Raw genomic sequence first — 21,819 nt, 5'->3', positions numbered from 1 at the left:
TAAGAGTGTGACTTTACCCAGTGAATCACAGGAGGATAATCTTTTCAAAATAATCAAGTAAGTACAATACTTAACAATAGAAATATTCATTCAATACAAGGCAACGAGTATTTTTATTTTACAGAGGATAATATTCACCAATGGGAATAGCATCATCCTTAAGAGTAAAATTTAACTAAAATAATCTGACCAGATAACTATACAGTTAGGCTGTATTCTATCAAGAAACATAAATAAATAAGCTTTTTAAATGCTTTGATATATTTAAAAAAAATTTTTGTAGTTGTAAATGAACAGAATGCCTTTGTTTATTTTTATGTGGTGCTAAGGATTGAACCCAGTGTCTCACACATGCTTGGCTAGTGCGCTACCACTGAGCTACAGCCCCAACCCTTGATATCTTATTTTTAAGCCCTTTTGTGCTATCTTTCACACTGTACTATAATTTACCTGTTTACTTATCTATATATCCCACTAGGCTACAGGTTCTTGAAGAAAGAACTTAAGTCTCTTCCATTATCTTTTGTATCACCAGCTAGTACAGAATTGCCTAGCACATAGGTACCTATCAAAACACTGTAGAATTAGTACTTTCAGGGGTAATTAAATAGATGAAGGTGCATATGCAAGTTCATATTCTGCATATTGTCAACAGAACCATTAGAGAAGAAATTGAGATTCAGGTACACAGAAGGCATTATGAATGGAAATTGATCTTAGATGCTTTGAATTAGGGCTGCAGTGTATAATTGGTCAAGTTGTTCACTACACAACATTAACCAACCAAAAGCACAAAGTGAAGCAGAAAATCTAACCCATGCTTCACTTGCCAACCCATGAACCACAACATCACTCTGTATTTGCTTATAGGAAGCAATGCCTTTTTTCAAATTGTCATAAAAGTATTATTATACATGCTGGAGGTGGTCCTGATTTTTTTTGTGTGTGTGTGTGTGTGTGTGTTTCTGATTTTGTAACTCATTTTCTGGGATCTCCTTTATATAGTTTATTTAATAAAATAAAATAAAATTTTATTCATCACCCTGTGTTGAGACTACAGAGAAAAACAATGAAATCTCTGATAAGAAAATTGCCCTACCAACCTGATTTCATTGCAAAGAGAGTAAATGAAACAGTGAGGATTTCTATTCTTGAATTGAAAACACTGAGGCTGGAAATTGTTTTTCTCTGTATTCTAACACAGGGTGATAAATAAAATTTTATTTTATTTTATAAATAAACTATATAAAGGAGATCCCAGAAAATGAGTTACAAAATCAGAAACACACACACACACACACACACCCCTAAAAAAAAAAAAAAAAAACCTGAAAGAAATCTTTAAAGGTCATAGACTTCATCACTACAAGGAATTTTTATAGTTCCCCTGGTTCAATAATCTCTTAATTTTACAGATAAGGAAAGCACAAAGATCAGGGAGATTTGCCTGGAGTTAGTTAACAAAGCTGTCTAAAACCTCTATTCTAAATTTCAATTGAATAATCTTTCTACTACATCTGGATGGACTTGCCATCATTATCAATAAACATTGACTGTGCACCTATATGTGGGAAAAGCTGAGACTTACACACTTGGTTTCCATCAAAGGCCTTACAATGTGGTTGAGAAAACAGGAAGTATTGAAAGGTAAGCAATAATATGTGACATACGAAGGGAGGTTGACTCCAGTTTCTGAATGGGAGTGGTGACAATTCTGGAAATACACCAGGTGACCATGAAGGCCCAGGTGAGGCTGCACGTGGATTTGAAGTCATGAAAGTGAGCACGCAACTTCCTGGGGCCTTTTGGAAGCACAGCTGAAGCCTCCGGTTCATGACCCAAATTGTAAGGATGAGTCGGGGAAAGCCTCACCACAGTTGGGATGGGAACTCTAAGGGCGGGGACAAGGCAGCAGTGTAGCAAGGCTGGAGAGACTGGGACAGGGAGCTGATAAAGCCCAAGGTTGGCGGATGACCCGAACCGACCCTGAGCTCCCGGCCCAAGGGATACGGAGGCGTGGCGCCCACGGAAACCTGGCTTCCGGGGCGGTACGCGAACGTGGGGCGGGGCCGGGGCGAGTAACGCCCACGTCTGGGTGCGTCACAATGGGGCGGGCCGCAAAGCGCGGCTGCGGCAGTCGCTGGCCTCGANGGTGACGGAGCTGGGCCCTGAGGAGGTTCGCTGGTTCTACAAGGAAGACAAGAAAACCTGGAAGCCCTTCATCGGCTACGATTCTCTCCGCATCGAGCTGGCTTTCCGGACCCTGCTACAAGCCACTAGCGCTCGGCCCCAGGCCGAGGACCCGGATAACCAGCATGTGTGCGGCCCGGCTTCCCCGCTGGGCCGGGCCTCTAGCTCCGGAGAGGAAGACGACGAGGACCGCGCCTGCGGCTTCTGCTCGCGCGCGGCTGGGCTTGAGCCCCAGATGGAGGAGCTGGTGAACATCGAGCCGGTTTGCGTGCGCGGCGGCCTCTACGAGGTGGATGTGACCCAAGGAGAGTGCTACCCAGTGTACTGGAACCGTAAGTAGCAGGCCAAGGTTGGGGCGGGACGAGCTGCCCTGCAGGGCCCGACACGCACTAGAGCTGGTTATGTGGAAGGCGCGGGGGGGTCTGACGTTTGGTCGGGTTAGGATGGAAATTGTTCAGGGAGAGCCAGCCTGTGAAGGTAATGGAGCAGATGGCAAAGCCCAGGCTGTTTAGGGTCAGGAGGAGAGGATTCCGCCCGAGGTAGCGTGTCCTGGGTGAGCCAAGTGCTGCTGCCATCCCTTGGAGGTAATCCAGGAACCGGTCCCCAATCTGAAAGGTTTCATTTCATGATCCTACCAGAGCTTTGTCCACCCGGGCATCTGATTCGGTCTCATCTACCCTGAATCGCCTATTATTTAAATAGCAGCATTTCCTCTGGCTGTAGGAAGGTTTGAGAGGATCTGTATGAGAATCAACAGTTCAGTTATGGATTTAGCGGGAAAAAAAGATTAATCCCTGATGGGAAAGGAAAGGTGATGTGTTGTTCCCACTGGGTGCATTCAGGAGAGGTGGAAAGCACTGCGGTAAACAGGTCTGACAATGGGTCCTCGCACTCTCAGGAATACTTTATTTTTTCTCCAGGTTCTCATTTATATATTTTAATTTTGCCGCTCAATCTTGAAAAATGACAAGCCCTATGCCTCGGTTTCCTCATCTATAAAGTGGGGATATTGTAAACGAGAAAATATACCTAAAGGGCTTGGAACAGTACTCAAAACACATGTGTTATATGAGTATAAACAATATTCCCTAGACAACAGCGCAACTAGGCTTAGAATTAAATTAGGAAGAAGGCGATCAGAAATATCTGTCACTGAGTGCAGATGTTATATGTGCAATATATGGTAAGTATTCAGTAGTGACAGAAACTTCTGGCAGTCAGTAATTTGAATATACAATATTAACTTTTATGGGCCCAATGCAATGCCCTGAAATGTTTTCATTTATTGTCATTATCTTTACAGTTTCTGTACATTTTATAACATTTTACATTGTATTAATTGTATGTATTGATCACTTAGCTTCGTTTCAGTGTGTTTAGTGACTTATGGACACAGTCTATCACCTTTATCTTTGTACTCTTATAAGGCCTAGTGCAATAGGTATTCAATAACTATGTATTAAATTACAACCAGTGATTCTGATAATATTAAAACATTGATATGTTAAGCACAAGTTACTAAGATAGCAATTACAACCTGTGCCAACTCATCAAACTAAAATATGCACTATGTCCTATTATGCTTTAGATGACACTAAAGGCATTTGTTACCATGTTTTTAAGGTCAGATCCTTGGGAAATTCTGTTACATCACCCTTTTGATTATAAGCCCACTACGGATGGGGTATGCTTGTATTCATTCGTGCAGTTCTTTGGTATTTACTGAATAATTGTATGTGCTGACACAGTACTCCTGTGAAGGTATTAGGAAAAAGAAAAATTCTTACCTTTCAGAGGCTTCCCACTTAGTGTGTCTTTAAGTGACCTAAACATCCTTGTAGTGTTTTTTTTGTTTCCTGGAGATAGAACACAAAGATTTAGTGGAGCCAAACAGTAGAAGAAAAATGCAGATCATCTTTTGAGTGAGGACTAGAAACTGAGAAATGAATCTTACCCTTAGGTTAAACTGAAGTGTTCATCTAGAATACTGTATGTTCTTTTGGTTAATGGTAAGATTTGTAATGCTAGCTTGGTGCTTCAGTTTACAAAGTGATTTTTGACATTTATTCTTTCTCTGTATTGGCAAATCAGTGCTAACTTTCAGCATAGGAAGAAATGAACTCAGTGAAATTAATGAACTTGTCCAAGGTCACTCAGTAGACAGTGATAAAGCAGTTCATTAATCCAGTGGGGAATACAGTGAGGTATCCAAAAAGCTTCTGACCCATCCAAGGGTGAGGATATCAGGAAAGCTTCCCAAAGGATGTAGGTTTCAATTGTTAAGTGCTAAAGGATGAATTTAATCAGGTGGAGGAAGCAGGGTGACATAGGGAAAAGCATTTCAGCTAGATGGAATAGCATATGCAAGGACATAGAGGAATGAAACAGCATGGCGTTTTGAGGAAATGAGGGTGGCACCTGCAGGGGCCAAAGACACACTGGATGGATTTGGGAACTGAGGCTTCTCCAACCTTCTTCCCTGAGATGGAAATATTTAAGGGCTAGTGTTTGTTCTGGGACAGAATGCAGACTGTGAAGCACAGTTGGGAGAGTACCGTACAGTCTAAATGTGCAGTGCGAATAAGGCATTTGGACTTTATTCTGTGAGTCACAGAGATCCAACCAGTTGAAAGTTCTTTGAATCTCAGGTGTGATAAGTTCCTATGCAGTGGTTGGATTGGAGAATGGGAAACATTTGTCATTAGAATATTAGTGTCATAAATTCATCAAGAAATGGTGAGGGGCCTATAAAAGTTAACCTGAAGGTAAGGTGAACTGAGGCTTCTCCAGCCTTCTTTCCTAAAGCAGATAGCTATTTAAGGCCAATTATAGCTTATAAATTAAGAAAATAATTTATATTATTATCATAAGAGCAACACCTATTTTTTCCTCCATGTTTGTATTTTCTAAATAGCACTCTACAAGATAACAACCCTGTGTGTCCCAAGAACATCATACAAGCTAAATGAAAATATTATAGTATTTTTATGGTGCTCTATTAAGTATTCCATTTCTCATAAAATCCACTGTAATTTTGTTCTAACTGGTTCTTTAGATGTCTGTATTATATTAGTTGTCATACCTTGCATTCAGTTCCAGAGTGGTCTCTTCATCATTTCCTCAAATGGAGGAACTCTTAGGATACTTGCAGCTTTTGATCTTTACCCCATTTCAGTAAAGAATTCGGTTTTTCATTTTAGCCTCTTTTGGAAACTTTCTGAATAGTGGTAATGAAAGTTTTAAAAAGAGGGCTAAGTTCCTACGTAGAATCCTACAAATTCCTACATAGGAATTACATAGAATGTAGAAGTTCCTACATAGAATGGTGGTAGGAGTCCATTGGCCATTTAGATTTTTGTGTCCTAATTTATCCCACTGCTTCTGGATGTCAAGGTGAACAAGTTAACTACCCTTAGTCTAAAAGAAAGGAATTAATTTGTTCTTCCTTTTGAACTTTACTTGCAGATAAAATTTGAAGTACTTGGGCACACAAGAACAGTATTTGACTTTTATAGATAAGAAGTCAGTATTATGTATTAAGAATTCAGTTGTCTGAAACTTATTTTTGTTTTATCATATTGTTTAGATTTTCTTCTGGCTACATGTGGGCATTTTAGATAAAAACTGATCATTGCTGAGTAATGGCAAAGTGAACTCCCCTGTTTCCAGTGTTCCTCCTAAGCTGCTTATATTAACTTCATAGACTTGTTTTGAGAATTAGTATATACAACATGCTTGAAACAGTAGGTTGGCCCATAGTATAGTGTTAACTATATATATGTGGATCTCAATAACTATGCACCTTAGTTAACTAGTTCAGTGCTCACAGTTTGGTGTTACTGGCCTACACCTCATCAGAAGTGAAAGACTCTAAAGGATATTGGCAAGAAAGTGGCCAAAGCATTTAGTAATAACTGAAGACATATAGAACATTATAGATATATTTCACAAGCTTACAATAATCTTGTAGCAAGTCCGATGACATTGATATATTGTGCAGTATATACTACTAGATAGAGAGTATGTAATTTCTATTCATTGACCAAATCAATAAAATTACTTAATTGATCAAAATTGTATATGACTGTGTAGTTTCCAGAAGCAGTCAACTACAAATCACAGGTTTCTCCTCTACACTTTCTGGTATACTTTTATATAAGGTCTACTTGCATTGTTATAATTTGAAACCACTTTCAGTTTCAGATACTTTAGAAAGTAATCAGTTGTCTTTATGATATGTTGAAAGGGAAATTATATTTCCAACAAAATGGGAGAAAAATTGGAGCTTTCCCCAAAAATATATGAGGTTTATTAACTTGGCATAGATGTAACCAGCTATTATTCATTCAAGAGTGAATAAGAATTCTTTATGTGACATAGAGCATCATGGGAAAATAATGGAGTCCAAGTGGGTTTTGTGTTTTGTTGAGATCATTGATAAGTTTCTGCCTCCGGAACTGTAGGAAGTAGAGACCAGGCATTAATATGCCTGATCTTGAAAAAATGTTGGAAACTTACTTCCTATTATTTTTTAACTGTTTTAAGTCCTTACTAGTCCACACTTGAAAGCAGCCTGGGCTACACTGGAACTATGACTCCTCAAGTTTACAGAACCCTGGCAGAAGTCTTCTGAGAACCCACCCTATCCCAGATCAAGTCTTCTGTAGAGTGCATTTTTCAGTGAAAAAGCACAGGAATGTGAATAGTGACAAAGATGGAGGACGGGACTTAGCACTACCTGACCAATGCAGTCAAGGTTTCCATTACCTTTTGCAATGTGCCATTAGTTTAAAAAATGATCTAACATCATTTATTGATGTGTCTTATTACAATATTACATTGTAATAATAATAATAATATGTTGTACCAATGCTTTATATAAATGTTTGGAGTAATTAGTATGATTTTCTTTCCTTTGTCAAACTCTTCTTTCCTCTTGTACTATTTTGTTATAAAACAAGCTTTTTGTACTCTTTCCTCTTCCAAATTTTATTTCTTGGGTCTCTTATTTTCTCATCAGTTCCTGTGGTTTGTGTTTTGTGTTTTGTTGAGATCATTGATGTCTGGAACCCTACAGCTGATCCTTTTTGGTAGAGAACAAGAAAAAGCTGGATGTGCTAGTCGAGGAGTGATAATGGACACCAAGGGGAGAAGAGTGGGAAGACAGGGAGAGGAAAGGGAAATGGGGAATGTATTCATAGGAAGCCTAAGATGAAGATTTTGGGCAGAAAAGATTGGGAGGTAAATAGAATCCCTGATAATTGGGGAATCTGTTTTTAAGACCTTTATCTTTTGATGAGTAGGATGGAATTTAAACTGTACATGTTATAAAAAAAAAATCTAACAACAGTGATAAAAGGTGTAGATGCAAAGAATTCTGTCTTTTTTGCCATGATCCATTCCTAAAAGGTCAGTTAAAAAGTAGAACATATTTTACAGTACCTCTCTTTTGATTTTGCATCTATAAGGAGAAATTGGCCGACAAGAAAATGTTGAATTATAAATGACTGGTTATTGGGATGAAAATCTTAATACAGATACTTTTTGATGATATCTCTGAGTTAGGGAGCAAGTGAAATTTAAGGTTAAACAGTTGGAATTGCTTGTGCCAGAGAGCTATAGAAACACATAGAAAAACTGATACGATTGTATAGAAGTAATTCTATTTTAGTGTATTCTTCATAGTTTTACCAGATTGCCAATAAGAATAAATTATGTTTATCCTAATGCTTTATTATATTAAGCTGTATCTAGATAGTCTTTATAATCATTGTTCTTGTGCATTCAAATAAGCTCTGTTGATTGACTGCCAGGGGCCAGGCCAGACTTTGGAAATTACATTGGTATTTATTTTTCTGTATCCCAATACCTCAGATATCTGGAGATCTTAAGAGAAATTTAAGTTTCATCTGAATGGTGGATGCATTTTCAAATAGTTGTAAGTTAACCTTTTATGTGCTAGAATATAATTTTAACTCTTTTGAGTAGAAATTCATTACTAATTCTCCCTTGATGTGCTTCTCAATGAATCATTATTCTGAACAATAATGGAGAACAGTCCTTGAGACACATGATATGGGACAAGAAGTTGATGAACTATGCTAAAACTTAAGGTTTCTGAATCATAAGCTGTGAATGTGCTGCTCAGCAACTTCATATGATGCACAGGGAACAGAATTGGAATTATTTCCGAACTTTAGTGTAGACATAGTTAATACAGACTCACTCTTATATTTTACTACGTAATAAAAATGGTTAAATTTTGGTTCATATTTTATTGACTGAATCCTTTATTCTCATTCTAGAGAATTGCTTCTAACTAGACCTCTGGTAAGACCTGCATTTTAAAACATTGTGTTTTTACCTTCCTCCAAGTTTGTTTATGATTTGGAAAACAGTTTTTGCTTCAAATCAAAAGACAATCATCAGAGAGTCTCCTTCAGAGTAAACCAATTGAGCACCATTCAAACTAAGAAATGCACAGGGTGGCTGCTGAAGAACTGTCTGTGGTACTCACTCTTCCAGTGTGGCTATCTGGTACTAAAATGAACCTCTACTGTATGGCTAGCACTGAGACAAGAGTACATATCTAGGTTTATGACCAAGTGCTTGCCTTTGCTCATCATTCTCATTGTACTGCCAACCACTGATAACACTTCTTACGTAGGATTAAGATAAGTTACCTATATCTTGCTCTTAGTCTTTCACTAGAAAAAATGGGACCTCATATTTTAGAGAATCTTTTTAGATATAGTTGCAATTTATTCTTTAAGCTGTTTACATTTATTTAGCCTGTGTTATTGTTTTGTATAAACTACATTATCTATTCTACTTTCTTTGATAGGAAGAAGGCTTAACTCTACCTCATAGTGTGTACCCCAATTCTGAATGTAGGCTTGACTTTTTTGGAATTCTGATTGCCTGGCATGTCTGTCTTTTAAGGGAAGATTTACAACCCACCAAAGAATATGGTAGGCCACACCTAAAGAGTAGACTTGGTTCACATTTGTTTTCAAATCACCTTTCACCTTAACACAGCTTGTCAGGTTTCCTCTTTGCTGCCTCCATTCAATTATAAACTAGCTTTTCTAGAGAGGCAGCATTGGGTAGTGGTTAAGAATGTTAAGGGCCATGGGAGCCAGACCATTTGGGCCCAAGTCCCAGCTCTGCCATATACTATTTGTTTGACTTCAAGCTACTTAAATTCTCTGTGCCTTAGTTTCTTCTTCTGTAAAATGTGGATGATAGTATCTGCCTCTTAGAATTATTTTAGTAAATGAGTTAAAACATTTAAAAACTTGAAATATACCATGATGAATATATTGTAAGTTCTATATAACTGTTAATTATTACTGTTTCTCCATTTTCCTGCGTTTTCTGTGACTCCAGATTTATACCCTACGTGGCATTCTTGACTCTTTTGTTTTTATTTTTATTTGTAGTCTCTTTCATGACTTTATATCTTCTTGACCTGCTGTCTTGGTGATCACCTCTTAAATAGGCAGAGCCCTGGAGCCCCTGTAACTGTCACCTGCCCCTGTGAGAAGCTGTCATTTTTGCTTGGCTTCTCAGGCCTAGAAAGATCTGTGCTATTTGAGTCTTCCTGACTTGGCTCTCAGAGAAGTGTACCTGTCATTCTCTTGTGAATCTACTGCCTATGGGAAAGAGGCATTTGTTCCCATTAAAACATTCTAAATTCTTAAGCATCTACTTTTATTGATTGATATGTAGATCCTCTCACCAAATATAGGAGGAACTGACTCTACTCCCAAAGCTCATTTAGATCATCTCTACCCCCTACCAAGATTTTTGATACAATTGAGAACTTTACAGTTTTCTAAAAGACTGCTCAGTTTTCAATTGAGCAGAGCCAGTAGTGTTCTTGGTTTTCTGCCATGCTGGCAAGGGGAAAATGGCCCACAACAATCCCTTACAGTGCAGGAGACCTCAGTATGCAGACTTTGATTCCTCCTGACCTGCAGCTGAATGAAGAATGATAGGGACAGCAGCTAGGCTATGGCAACTAATATAAGATGTGATTTGAAATAATCTTGAATCTACCGTTAGTCAGGGATTTGAGGTAGTCCTCCCTTCCCTAGTTTGGCAATAAAATCTGTATGTGTTCAGAGAACAAATCTTTATTGTCAAATTGCTTTAGTTTGAATCTTTGATTTACTATATATAGCTCTTTGACTTTGAACAAGTTACAGTCTCTCTCTGGCCTAGTTTCTCCTTTGCAGATGGGCATTACTCTTGCTCCACTGAGTTATTATCAAGATAATTATGATTTCTATTACGACTCTGTTGATGTCTCACTAAGTTGCCCAGGCTGGTCTGAAACTTGCCATCCTCCTGCCTCACCTTGTAAGAAGCTGGGAGTGAAATGTGCCACAGTGCCCAGCTCAGCAGACAGTTTGTAAGAGATTTTAATGAACAATTTTGCTTCACTTTTGAAAGGTATTTGTGCAGGGTTTTATAATCCTCAGCTAACATTTTTTTGTTTCCTTTAGAACTTTAAACATGTCACTTCATTGTCTTTCATTGTGGTTTCTGATGAGAAGTTTACAGTTATTTTAATATCTTCATTCTTTGGGGTATCAGCATTCTTATTCCTGGTTTACCCCCCATTTATCAATGACTTCTAGCAATTTTGTTATAATGTGTTTTAGTGAGATTTTCTTCATATTTCATCTGTTGAGATTTTAGGAACGTGGAGTTTGTAGTTTTCATCAAATTTGTAAAATGTTGGCATTCTGATTTTCATTTTTTTTCTTTGTTTCATTTTAGATAGTTTCTATTGTTATGTTTCTATTATGTGTTATTGAATGAATATGTCCTGTTGCTATGTTATGAGCTTAAAGAATTTCACTGACTTTCTGCAATGTCTGATATAATGTTGATCTCATTTAGTTATTTTTCATTTTTAATATTGTATTTTCCATCTCTAGAAGTTCAATTTTAGTTTTTATTTGTTGTGGTTTTTGGTTTTTATCTATAAAGTATAATGTTATTTTACATATTTTTCTGCTAATTTTACCACCTGAATGTGTTTCTGTTGACTTGACTTTTCCCTGGCTATTGGCCGAGTTTTGTGCTTTGCATAGCTTAGGTATTCTTTGGATTTTATAGGATTCCTGTAGTATTGTTGAACTTTGTTCAACGTACATAATTAAGTGAATTCGTGTTAGTTTGATTTTATCAAGACTTTCTTTTAACCTTTGGTAGGTCAGAACAGTTTTTGGTATGGAAATGATTTATTCCTACCACATCAAAACTTTTCAGAGGACATTGGTCAATTCCTTGTGGATTAGGTGTTCGTATTCTGGCTGATTGGAACAGAAACTATTCTAAGCCCTATGTGGACTTTAGAAATGTCCTGCCTTTCCATGGCTTCAGGCGTTTTTCTCCTGTGTGTGCATAAATGGTACTTGGCCAAAGACTTTGGAGGGACTCTTCTAGAGATATCCAGCTCTGCCTTCCCGGATGGCCCTCTAGCATATAGTAGGTGGTCAATAAGTGGTAATTTCAATTATTTTTACTTAGGCCTCTCAATCAGAATCAGACCAACAGTGTTTAATACTAGATTTTTTTTTTTAAGCATAAGAAAGTACCTGACTTTTCTTAGGACTTATTTCTTTAATATTTTCCTCTAAAATTAGTAACTGCTTTAGTAATGATTTTGGCAGAAAGGTTATTTGGGATGTTATTAGAGTAGGTTACCTAGGATTTGAGAAAAACTGTCTGGTTGAACAGGTACCATCTTCATTCACATTTTTATATTACCTAAATTTCAAACATCATGTGTAGGAAGAAATAAATAGCCTCTGAAGGACTGTGCAAGGCAAATGTATAAAAATATCTGTATACTTTGAGAAAAAGTGCCCCTGGCTATTCTGATATGTGTCCATAAATATTTATTTGAATGAATGGATGTCCAATCCCTTTCCCATATTTTGCTTCATAAATTCTGACCATTTTGTCCTCCCTCAACTTTGAGTTGTTTTACAACTCAACAAGATTGCTAGTTTTCATTGGATTACCTCTCTATATACCATAACCTGAAATCCTCTCCAGCACTAAGCATAGACAGCAGTGGGAATCCTCTTAGTCCTTCTGCCAGTTGTACAGTATCTTAAAATCATCATTCCATATATTTTTGTCTGTTTTTCTATTGCTTAAGGTGGGATAATAAATGTAGAATGTGTTACTCAATCCTTGCTGGAAGTAGAAATGTGTCCTTCCGATTTTGCAAATTGATTTACTCTCCATATTTATCTTTTTACTTCTCTACTAGGCAAAATGTAGTACTCTCATATACTGCATGCCTTCCTGCCCAGGAATGTTGAAATGGAGAACAGTAACACCTTTAGTGAGCTGGCTGTTTGCCAGAGTTGACTTGAAATGACTTCTACAACTATTTTTATGGGCTTTAGGATAGAAGTAATTGTTAGAATTTCATATTGAAACTGTTTGCTAATGGCTCTTTTTTACCTGTGGCCTAATTGAGCCAATTGCTGCATTTAATGATTCCAAAATGGACTGAATGTTTATAACTCCCCTAAAGTTCATATGACCTTCGAGGTGATGATAGTGCGTGGAGAGAGTGGGCTTTGGGAAGTGATTATGTCATGAGGGCTGAAAGGAATCAGTCCTTTTACAGAGGAGCCTGAGGGAGCTTGTTTGCCCCTTCTGCCATCTGAGGACAGGTCCTCACCAAACACTGAACCTGCCAGTACCTTGATCTTAGATCTCCCACTCTCCAAAACTGTGAGAAATATAAATTTCTATTGTTTAAAAGTCACCTAAATCTTTTGTTGTAGCAGCCTGAATGGACCAAGACAGCTTCCTAGTCTCCACCTTTCTTTTTCAGTCTTGTTTTTTATAACTCAGTGTAAAAACTGACTCTTACAGATCTGTTTTCACATCAGAGTACCTGCTTTTTACGATACCATCAGGAAGTAAATCAGCACTGAGCCAGTCACAGTGTGTCCACAGAGCTCTCCTCTTCAAGTCTTAGCATATATGCGATTCTTGGTTCTCTGGGCCTGCTTCTTCATTTTTTCTAGCATAGAGTTTTCATTTTGGAATTTGGGAAAAAAATAGTAGGAAAAATGGGCTTTGGATAAACCGAATGGCTAAGACTTCCAAAAGACTAGTCTTTCCCCACTATCTACTTTGATACAGTGATTGAACCCAGGGGCATTCTACCACTGAACTACATCCCCAGCCCTTCTGCTTTTTATTTTGAGACAGGGTCTCCCTGAATCTGGGGTTGTTCTCAAACGTGGAATCCTTCTGCTTCAGCCTCCTAAGTAGCGAGGATTACAGTTGCGTACCACCAGACCTGACCAGAAAGCTACTCTTGATATAACCAGGTTTAACTGCTACATGTGGATTTAGAAACTTTACAACATACTCCATAAGTCAGAGTGATGCCAGAGCATGGAATGGCATTTTAGAGTTTACACAGTGCTTTTACATGTTATTTTATTAATGCCCATTGTTGCCCCTCTGTGAGACAATAGCTTCGTGTTACACATGAAACACTGAGCCTCAGAAAGGTTAAGAGATGAAACTGGCATTGTAGCCCAGGCTTCTGAGTCCTTAACTAGTTCTCTATTTTGTAATGTCTATGATCTCACAATTTACACCATCAGAACAGATATGAAGGTTAGGTTGTCAGCAGTTCCTAATAGCCTGGATTATTTTGTAACCTATATAAGGCTTCCTTGTCCTACTTCATTACCATTTATTCCACCTGTTTGATGATTTTCTAAAAATAATCTTCAAATAAATTTCTTTTTTTAGGAGTGTCTTATGTTTTCCTCTGCTTCTTTTTGCATATGTTTAAGCTTTGCATCTGTGCTCATTAGCATTCTGAATTTGACTATACAAATCTGTCTTTTCTCTTTTTTCTCTAGTTCCTCTTTCTTAAAAAAGATTTTGGTTTTTCTTTTGATTTCTACAAGGTTTCAAGTTTAACTTTTTTTCCAAGCTTAATTTTTGAGGTGATTGTTTCATTTATAGTTAGTCCTCCTAAAGAGTAAGTATTTGACAATCTGACATTTGCCATCTTCCTAATGTACTTTTCTTTTGTAACATGAATTGTTTTGTTTCAATACATGTTTAAAAATCTTAATTCATCTATTCATCTGATGTCTAGTAGGTTAAAAAAGAAGGGTGGGAAGTGATCAGCTCTACTTAAAGTGAAAAACTCTTAAGAGAAAATTGTGCTTAAGTCTTAAAGAAGGGCATATTATATATAGGCTGAAGGAATGTCAGGTATAAAGACATGGAGTCCTAAAGAAGGCCAGTGCATTCAGAGGTTCTGTTTGGAAGGGGCATTAGGAGTATGGTAGAAGAAGAAAACTAGATAGATAGGGACTAGAATTTTGTCCTGTAAGAATAAAATATTGATAGATATAAAAATGGAGAAGTAACTTGATCAGATTTGCGTGTTTAGATTACCACGTTGACCGCTGCATAGAAGAATCAAGGAAAGTTGGAAGAGTTAGTTTACAATGAGGAAACTCACTAGTTTTCTAAGTGAGACAGGGAGATTCTAGGGTGGCATTCTGGTTATTGGAGGGATGGAGAAAGATGTCAAGGTGATAGAATGTGCAATATCAGCATTGCAAGTAAGAGGATGTGTGGACCAGGTTATCTCTGTTTTTTACTTGGTTGGATTGTGGGAGAACAAACGTTCCATCCAGATCCTCTTTGGGGTGGCAGAGAGAAGCTAAAAGTTAATTTTGACATACTGCATCTAAGGTAGCTACTGCACAACCAGGTGGAAGTGTCCAGTGGACAATTGAGTTATAGATTTGGAGCTGAAAAACAGTGCTGGAATTCAAGATTCAAAGATCCTCAGTTATTTAAACCAGTGGTCTTTAAAATGGGTTATGCAAAACAGTGCATTTGGCGGGTGACATAATAGAAATATTTGAATTTATATTTATTTCATTTAACATTTCTATTTTTGTATGTCTTAGAATGGATAAAACATTTCAGAAGAGTAATAATGCGTGTGTGTGTGTGTATGAACATGTTCAAAATATTTTTAGCTTTTAGCTCTGAATGATAAAATTTGGAAATAACTGATTTAAACTGGTTGGGAACCATTGGTCACTTTTGAGTACTTTATAATACATAATCTGAAAAATCTGCTTTAAAAATACATGTTTCTAGGGCTGGGGTTGTGGCTCAATGGTGGAGCACTTGCCTAGCACGTGCAGGGCTCTGGGTTCAATTCTCAGCAACACATAAAAATAAAATAAAGGTGTTGTGTCTAACTACAACTAAAACAAAATATTTTTAAAAATACATGTTTCTATTGGGCATGCCCATAATCTCAGTGAAATCAGAAGGCTGGGGCAAGAGAGTCATAAGTTTGAGGCCAGCCTGGGCAAATTAATGAGACCTTGTTTCAAAATAAAATTTTTCTAAATGCTTGGGATGAAGTTCATGATAGATTGCCTAGCATGCTCAGGGCCCTGTGGTTCAGTCCCTAGTACCAAGAAAAAAAATACTTATTACTGTACCCTGTCTCCAGAAACTCATTTATTAAATTGTGTGAAGGAATATGGAAAATCTTTTAATTCCTCAGTGCATATGAGAGTATTAATACTCAGCCAGGTTTGGAAATCACGGATTAAAACATGGAAAACATATTGAGTAGAAAGAGTAGACAAAGTTTGAATAACACTCTGCTTATTTTAAAAGTTTCAGTTATATCACTGCATATTCTTATTATTTCAGGCACTATTGTAGGTGGAATGGCTGTAGTTAGCATAGAATTGATGATCTCCACTAAGCTAAAATTAGCATTGAGAATTCAAATATCTGTTTTAATATTGTTTATTCCATCTTTTGGCAGAAGTTTCTGTCCCATATCTATGCAGAGTCTATCAATTTTTGGTTTTTGTTATTGTTTGTTTACTTAATCGAATACCTAGAGAGAAAAATTTCCCTAAGCCTATAAAATTCTGCATTACTTTCACCAAAATATTATTTGCATTACCAAAATATTATTTGGAAGGCTCAGTATAAAATGGCCTATGATTTAAAGTCTGTTCACCGAATTGAAATGAGATTGCTAAAAATGTCTAAAATCTGCCTTTTATGAATTAAAATTTGAGAAAAGAATGAGAATAATGTGAATGCCTCAAAGGATCATGTAACAAAACTATTGAGAATCACTATGGGTTGAATTGTGTCCCCCTGAGATTTAATACATTGGAGCCCTAACCATCAATACCTCAGAGTGTGACTATATTTGCAGTTAGGACTATAAAGAGGTGATGAGGTTAAAATGAGGCTATGAGGTTGGACCCTGATCTACTCTAATGCAGTCTGGACTGATATGCTAATAAGGGGAGGAAATGTGGACCTCCAAAGGAAAGACTATGAGAGGACACAGTGAGATGGTGACCATCTACAAGGAGAAAGAAGTATCATAAGAAATTAAACCTACTAATACGTTGATCTTGAACTCAAAGATGCCAATTATAAAAAAAATTAATTTCTTTTGTGTAAGCCACCCATTCAGTACCATTTTGTTATGACAGCCCTAGCAAACTAATACAGAGATAATAAACCAATTAATCAATTTTACAGTTATATGGCTGAAGAAAATGCATGTAGGTTTAAAAACCCATTTAGCAGTATTTCTTAAAAGACTTGGTGTTTAAGGTATAATTATATTGTCCAGAATATCTTACCTCTTGAGAAATTTGCCTGAAGTTGGTCAATGGAGATATTATCTTTAGCCTAAGCCCTCTTTAGTATTCATAGTGTGATTGTTGCTTTCAGATATGACCCAAGGTATATTTTGAGGTATTTCTTTCATAAAATAGAATTTTGTATAATTGCTAACTCTAATCCAACTTCACAGTTATAATATTGTAGCCAAGCTAAATAATGTTAGGATATTAACTATGGCTACTTTTGCCTGCATTATTCCCTCAGTGAACAAGCAAGTATTCAGGTGTTTGAATGTAAGGTAATATTTTGATATTTAGTTCCTAGTTTACTTCCTTTCATTTCATTTACCAGTTAAATAATGATTAACTCTCTGCTTAACTTTTTTATCTTACCAATCACTTAGGTACTATCAGTTTATTATTTTAATTGTTTATTTTATTATGATAGATTTCAAACATAAAAAAACAACATAACCAATAATCAGTAATCCCTTAAACTAGCTTAAATATTAAAATTTACAGATAGAATCAAAATCTTCCTTTCCTTTAATCCAGATGTGACTTTTTTGAGATTTATCCATGCCAACATATCTAACTCCAGATATTTGTTTCTATTATGCATAGTACTTTTCCATAGCATAAATATAGTATAGTTTTATTTTCCTCTTTGGACATTTAAGTTGTTTGGAGGTTTTTTGCTATTGTAAACATTGCCATAATAAACATTTTTATATATCTCCCTTGTGCATATGTGCCAGAATTTCTCTAGATTACATACTTAACAAATGTAGTGTTTCAAATTCTGTTTCTCTCTTACCAGTGAGTCTGAGCATATTTTATGTTATAAGTGTATTAATTATTTTGTTATATCAGTTAAAGTCCAATGAGGAGTCAGAAACTGCTCATTCATTTCTAACCAAGGAAGTGTAACATAAAGACATTAATGGAGGAATAAAGTAATGGGGCAAAAAGAACTGTATAAAGAAATAGCAGATACAGGTCGCAGCCACCACCCCGAGACTGAGAGCACACAGGAAGACATATTAAGATTTATACTAGTTCGAGAGTAGCAGTGGTCACTGGAGTGCAGTCCCATTGAGATTGCTAGAAAATCTGCTCTGTTAGTGCTGGAGGAGAGCTTCACAAGAAGTCATGTTGTCTTGAAAGCTGCCTTAGAGTGTGTGAAGGGCAGTTCAAGGGGTGGTGCCTAGCAAGCAGGTGATATTCCACTATAAAACTCACTGGGGAATTATGGTATCAGGGGAAGCTGCACATGAGAATATGCCATGTCTCAGCACCAGAGCAGTGCTGAAAATTGAAATGTGCATCCTGAAGGAGCCCAACAAGGTAAGCACACTGGCACCAAGAGGAGAAATCCCTTCCTCTTTCAGCATTCTTCCAGTGTCACCTTCTGGCAAAGCCCAGCATTGGGTCAGCTGGCAAGGGAAAATTATTTAGAGTTCATCTCTTCCTTAGAGCATGTAAGGAAGGGTGGATTGGGAGCTGAGAGGCAATGAATTGGTAACATAAATAATATCCTTTGCCCATATTTTAAAACTGAGTTGCTTACATTTTTGATTTGTAGAAGTTTTTTATTTTTAAAGAAAACAGAATGAAGGCATTTTGTTTTTTATAATCACATTTAAATTCTTACATACTATTTTGTCAAGTGACTTTAATTTAGTTTATCTTCTTTATATTCAAGCACTCCAGGATTTTCAGTACCATGAATAACATGCTAACAGTTCTGTAAAAGTCAAGCCTGGGCTTAGGGATAAGTGTGAAGATGGTCTGCTATCATTGTGATAGTTAAAAAAATTGTAGGCTCCTTACTTGCATTAGTGTAAGTGTAAGATGCTCTAATGACTATCCCATGTATTAATGCAAGTAGGATTAGATATTTTGGTAAACAGATTCATGAATTATATTAATAATGTAGAATCATAGACTAAATATGTTAGATAGCATGGACATTGAGAGAGTATGCAAAAAAGAATATAGTTTTATTTTTGGTAAGGAAATCACTTGAGAAAAGAACTGTTTGAAAGACTTTGATATAGTAATTAATTTAACAAAACTCCATTCAGTCTAAACTAACCTGGATAAGTTGCTAACTTGTCTGAGAGTGATACAGAATATCAGTAAAGAAAGTTGACAGTAGCAACTTAGACAATGTTTGATGTATTTCGGTGGTCAAAAGCTCTTCAAGTCTGTTCCCACTGCAATATCCATATCTTCCACAAGGCTTTTATAATAAAGGTGTTGGCTAGAAAATGTACAAATCCATTTAGCATATTCAATTTACTAAGGGGAAAATGTTAAATACTTTAAAAAGTTTTCCATACTTTCTGGGTTATCAGTCAATTTTGATGACATCTTAATTATTCAGATTACTACATTTCAATAACCAAAGTATTATTGCATGACACTATTTTTTTTATTATTAGAGCTTTATAGTTATACATAGTAGTTGAGTTCAGCCTGACAAATGGATACATGCATGGAAATCAATTTCAGTACATGATCTCCCCTTTTCCCTCCCCCTTTTCTCTCCATTCTGTTCTCCCTCCCCTCTCCCATTCTTCTTCCTCTATTCCACTAGACTTTCTTTCACTCCTGTATTAATTCGTATTTGATTGATTCACTATGTTGTCTTATCCTTCCCTCCCCTTTTTTTATTTTACTCTAACTTCCACATATGAGAGAAAGCATTTGAGCTTTGAATTTCCGAGTTTAGCTAATTTACATGTAGCATGATATTCTCCATTTCCATCCATTTACTGACAAATGCCATACTTTAAATTCTTTTTTTTGACTGAATAGAACTCCATTGTGCGTGCGTGTGTGTGTGTGTGCCTGTGTGTGTGTATGTGTATTGCCATTTCTTAATCTCTTCATCTATTGATGTGAATCTGGGTTGATTCCATAATTTAGCTATTATGAATTGTATTACTGTAAACACTGAGGTGGCTATATTGCTGTAGTATGCCAACTTCAGATCTTTTGAGAAACTACCAAGTGGGATAGCTGGGTCATATGGTAGTTTCATTGGTAGTTTTTTGAGGAATCTCCATACTGCTTTCCAGAGTGGTTGTACTAATCCAACCAATAGTGTACACAAATGTACCTTTTTCTCCACAACCTCACCAGCATTTATTGTTATTTGTATTCTTGGTCATTGCCATTCTGACAGTAATGAGATGAAATCTTACTGCTAATTGCTAGAGATGTTGAACATTTTTCATCTATTTGTTGGCCATTTGTGTTTCATCTTCTGAGAAGTTTTCATTTCATTCTTTTGCCCATTTATTAATTGGCTTATTTGTAGGTTTTGGGTTTTTTTAGGGGAAGCAGTTAATTTTTATGAGTTTTTTATATATTCTGTATATTAATTCCCTACCATAAAGGTAGCTGGCCAAGATTTTCTCCCATTATATAGGCTCTCTATTCAAGCTCTTGTTTCCTTTGCTGTGCAGAAGCATTTTAGTCTGATGACATCCCACTTATTGATTCTTGGTTTTATTTCTTGCACTTTGGAGGTATTATTAAGGAAGTTGGTGCCAGTACCTATATGATGGAGTGTTGACCCTGTTTTCTTCGAGCAGTTGTAAAATTTATGGTCTAATTTCTAAGTCTTTGCCCCATTTTGATTTGAGTTTTGTGCAGGGTGAAAGATAAGGAGTCTAATTTCATTTTTCTACATAGAGCTATTCAGTTTCCCAGCATCATTTGTTTAAAAAGCTGACTTTTCTCTAAGATATATTTTTGGCACCTTTTCAAATATCGGATGATTGTAGGTACATGGATTTGTCTCTGTATCTTCTATTCCATTGGTCTTCATGTCTATTTTGATGCCAATATCATGCTGTGTGTTTCTACAGCTCTCTAGTATAATTTCAGATCAGGTATTGTGATGCTTCCTGCCTTGCTCTTTTTTTTTTTTTTGCTTAGTATTGTTTTGGCTATTCTGGGTCTTTTATTCTTCCAAAGGAATTTAAGAATTGTTTTTTCTAATTATGTAAAGAATATCATTGGTATTTTTATGGAGATTGCTTTGAATCTGTATATTGCTTTTGGTAGTATAGCCATTTTGACTATTAATTCTGCCTATTCAAAAACATGGGATGTCTTCGCATTTTCTAAGGTCTTCAGTTTCTTTCTTCAGTGTTCTGTAATATCATTGTAAAGTTCTTCTGCCTCTTTGGTTAGAGTAATTCCCAAGTATGTATATATGTATGTATATATGTATTATTAGATTATTGTGAAATGGGATGGTTTTCCTGGTTTCTTTCTCATCTGTATCATTGTTGAATTATAGGAAAGCAGTTGATTTAGGGGTAGTGATCTTGTATCCTGCTACTTTGCTAAATTCATTTATAAGCTCTAGAAGTCTTCTGGTTGAGTTTTCTGCGTCTTCTACATATAGGATCGTATCATTGGCAAACAGAGATAGTTTAACTTCTTTTCCTATTTGTATCCCTTTGATTTCCTTTTCTTGTCTGATCACTCTGGCTAATGTTTTTAGGACTATATTGAATAGGAATAATGTGAGTAGACAGCCTTGTCTTATTTCTGAAATTAGTGGAAATACGTTTAGTTTTTCTCCATTTAGTATGATATCGGCTTTGGGTTTATCGTAAATGGCCTTTATGACATGGAGGTAAGTTCCTTCCGAGCCTAGCTTCTGCTGCATTTTGAATGTGAATAGGTGTTGGATTTTATCAAAAGTCTTTTCTGCATCTATTGGGATGATCATGTGATTTTTGTCCTTAATTTTAAGTAATGAATCACTTTTATTGATTTGCGTATGTTGAACCAACCTTGCATTTCTGGAATGAAACCCGCTTGCTCATGTTGTATTATTTTTTGATGTGTTTTTGAATGTGGTCTGCTAATATTTTATTAAGGATTTTTGTATCTATGTTCA

General features: G+C 36.5%; 1 protein-coding gene across 3 annotated transcripts in view; it reads left to right on the top strand.

Annotated features, from left to right (window-relative positions):
• The first annotated feature begins 2,137 nt into the window (after nucleotides 1-2,137).
• The window catches only part of Ddhd1 (DDHD domain containing 1), an 80,152-nt gene continuing 60,470 nt past the window's right edge, over nucleotides 2,138-21,819 (top strand). For 2 of the 3 annotated variants that reach the window (XM_048793427.1, XM_048793426.1), the window contains exon 1: nucleotides 2,158-2,522. In XM_048793427.1, the coding sequence (XP_048649384.1) occupies nucleotides 2,426-2,522 (97 nt within the window). In that variant the 5' untranslated portion in view covers nucleotides 2,158-2,425. Of the gene's footprint in view, nucleotides 2,523-21,819 lie in introns of all 3 variants that reach the window. The other variant, XM_048793428.1, reaches the window with a different exon arrangement.

The sequence above is a fragment of the Marmota marmota genome, unplaced genomic scaffold (genome assembly GCF_001458135.2).
Source record: "Marmota marmota marmota unplaced genomic scaffold, marMar, whole genome shotgun sequence".
In the NCBI taxonomy this organism is placed as follows: Eukaryota; Metazoa; Chordata; class Mammalia; order Rodentia; family Sciuridae; genus Marmota; species Marmota marmota.
The sequence above is the reverse complement of the archived record's forward strand: the minus strand, read 5'-3'. Positions and strand labels throughout refer to the sequence as shown.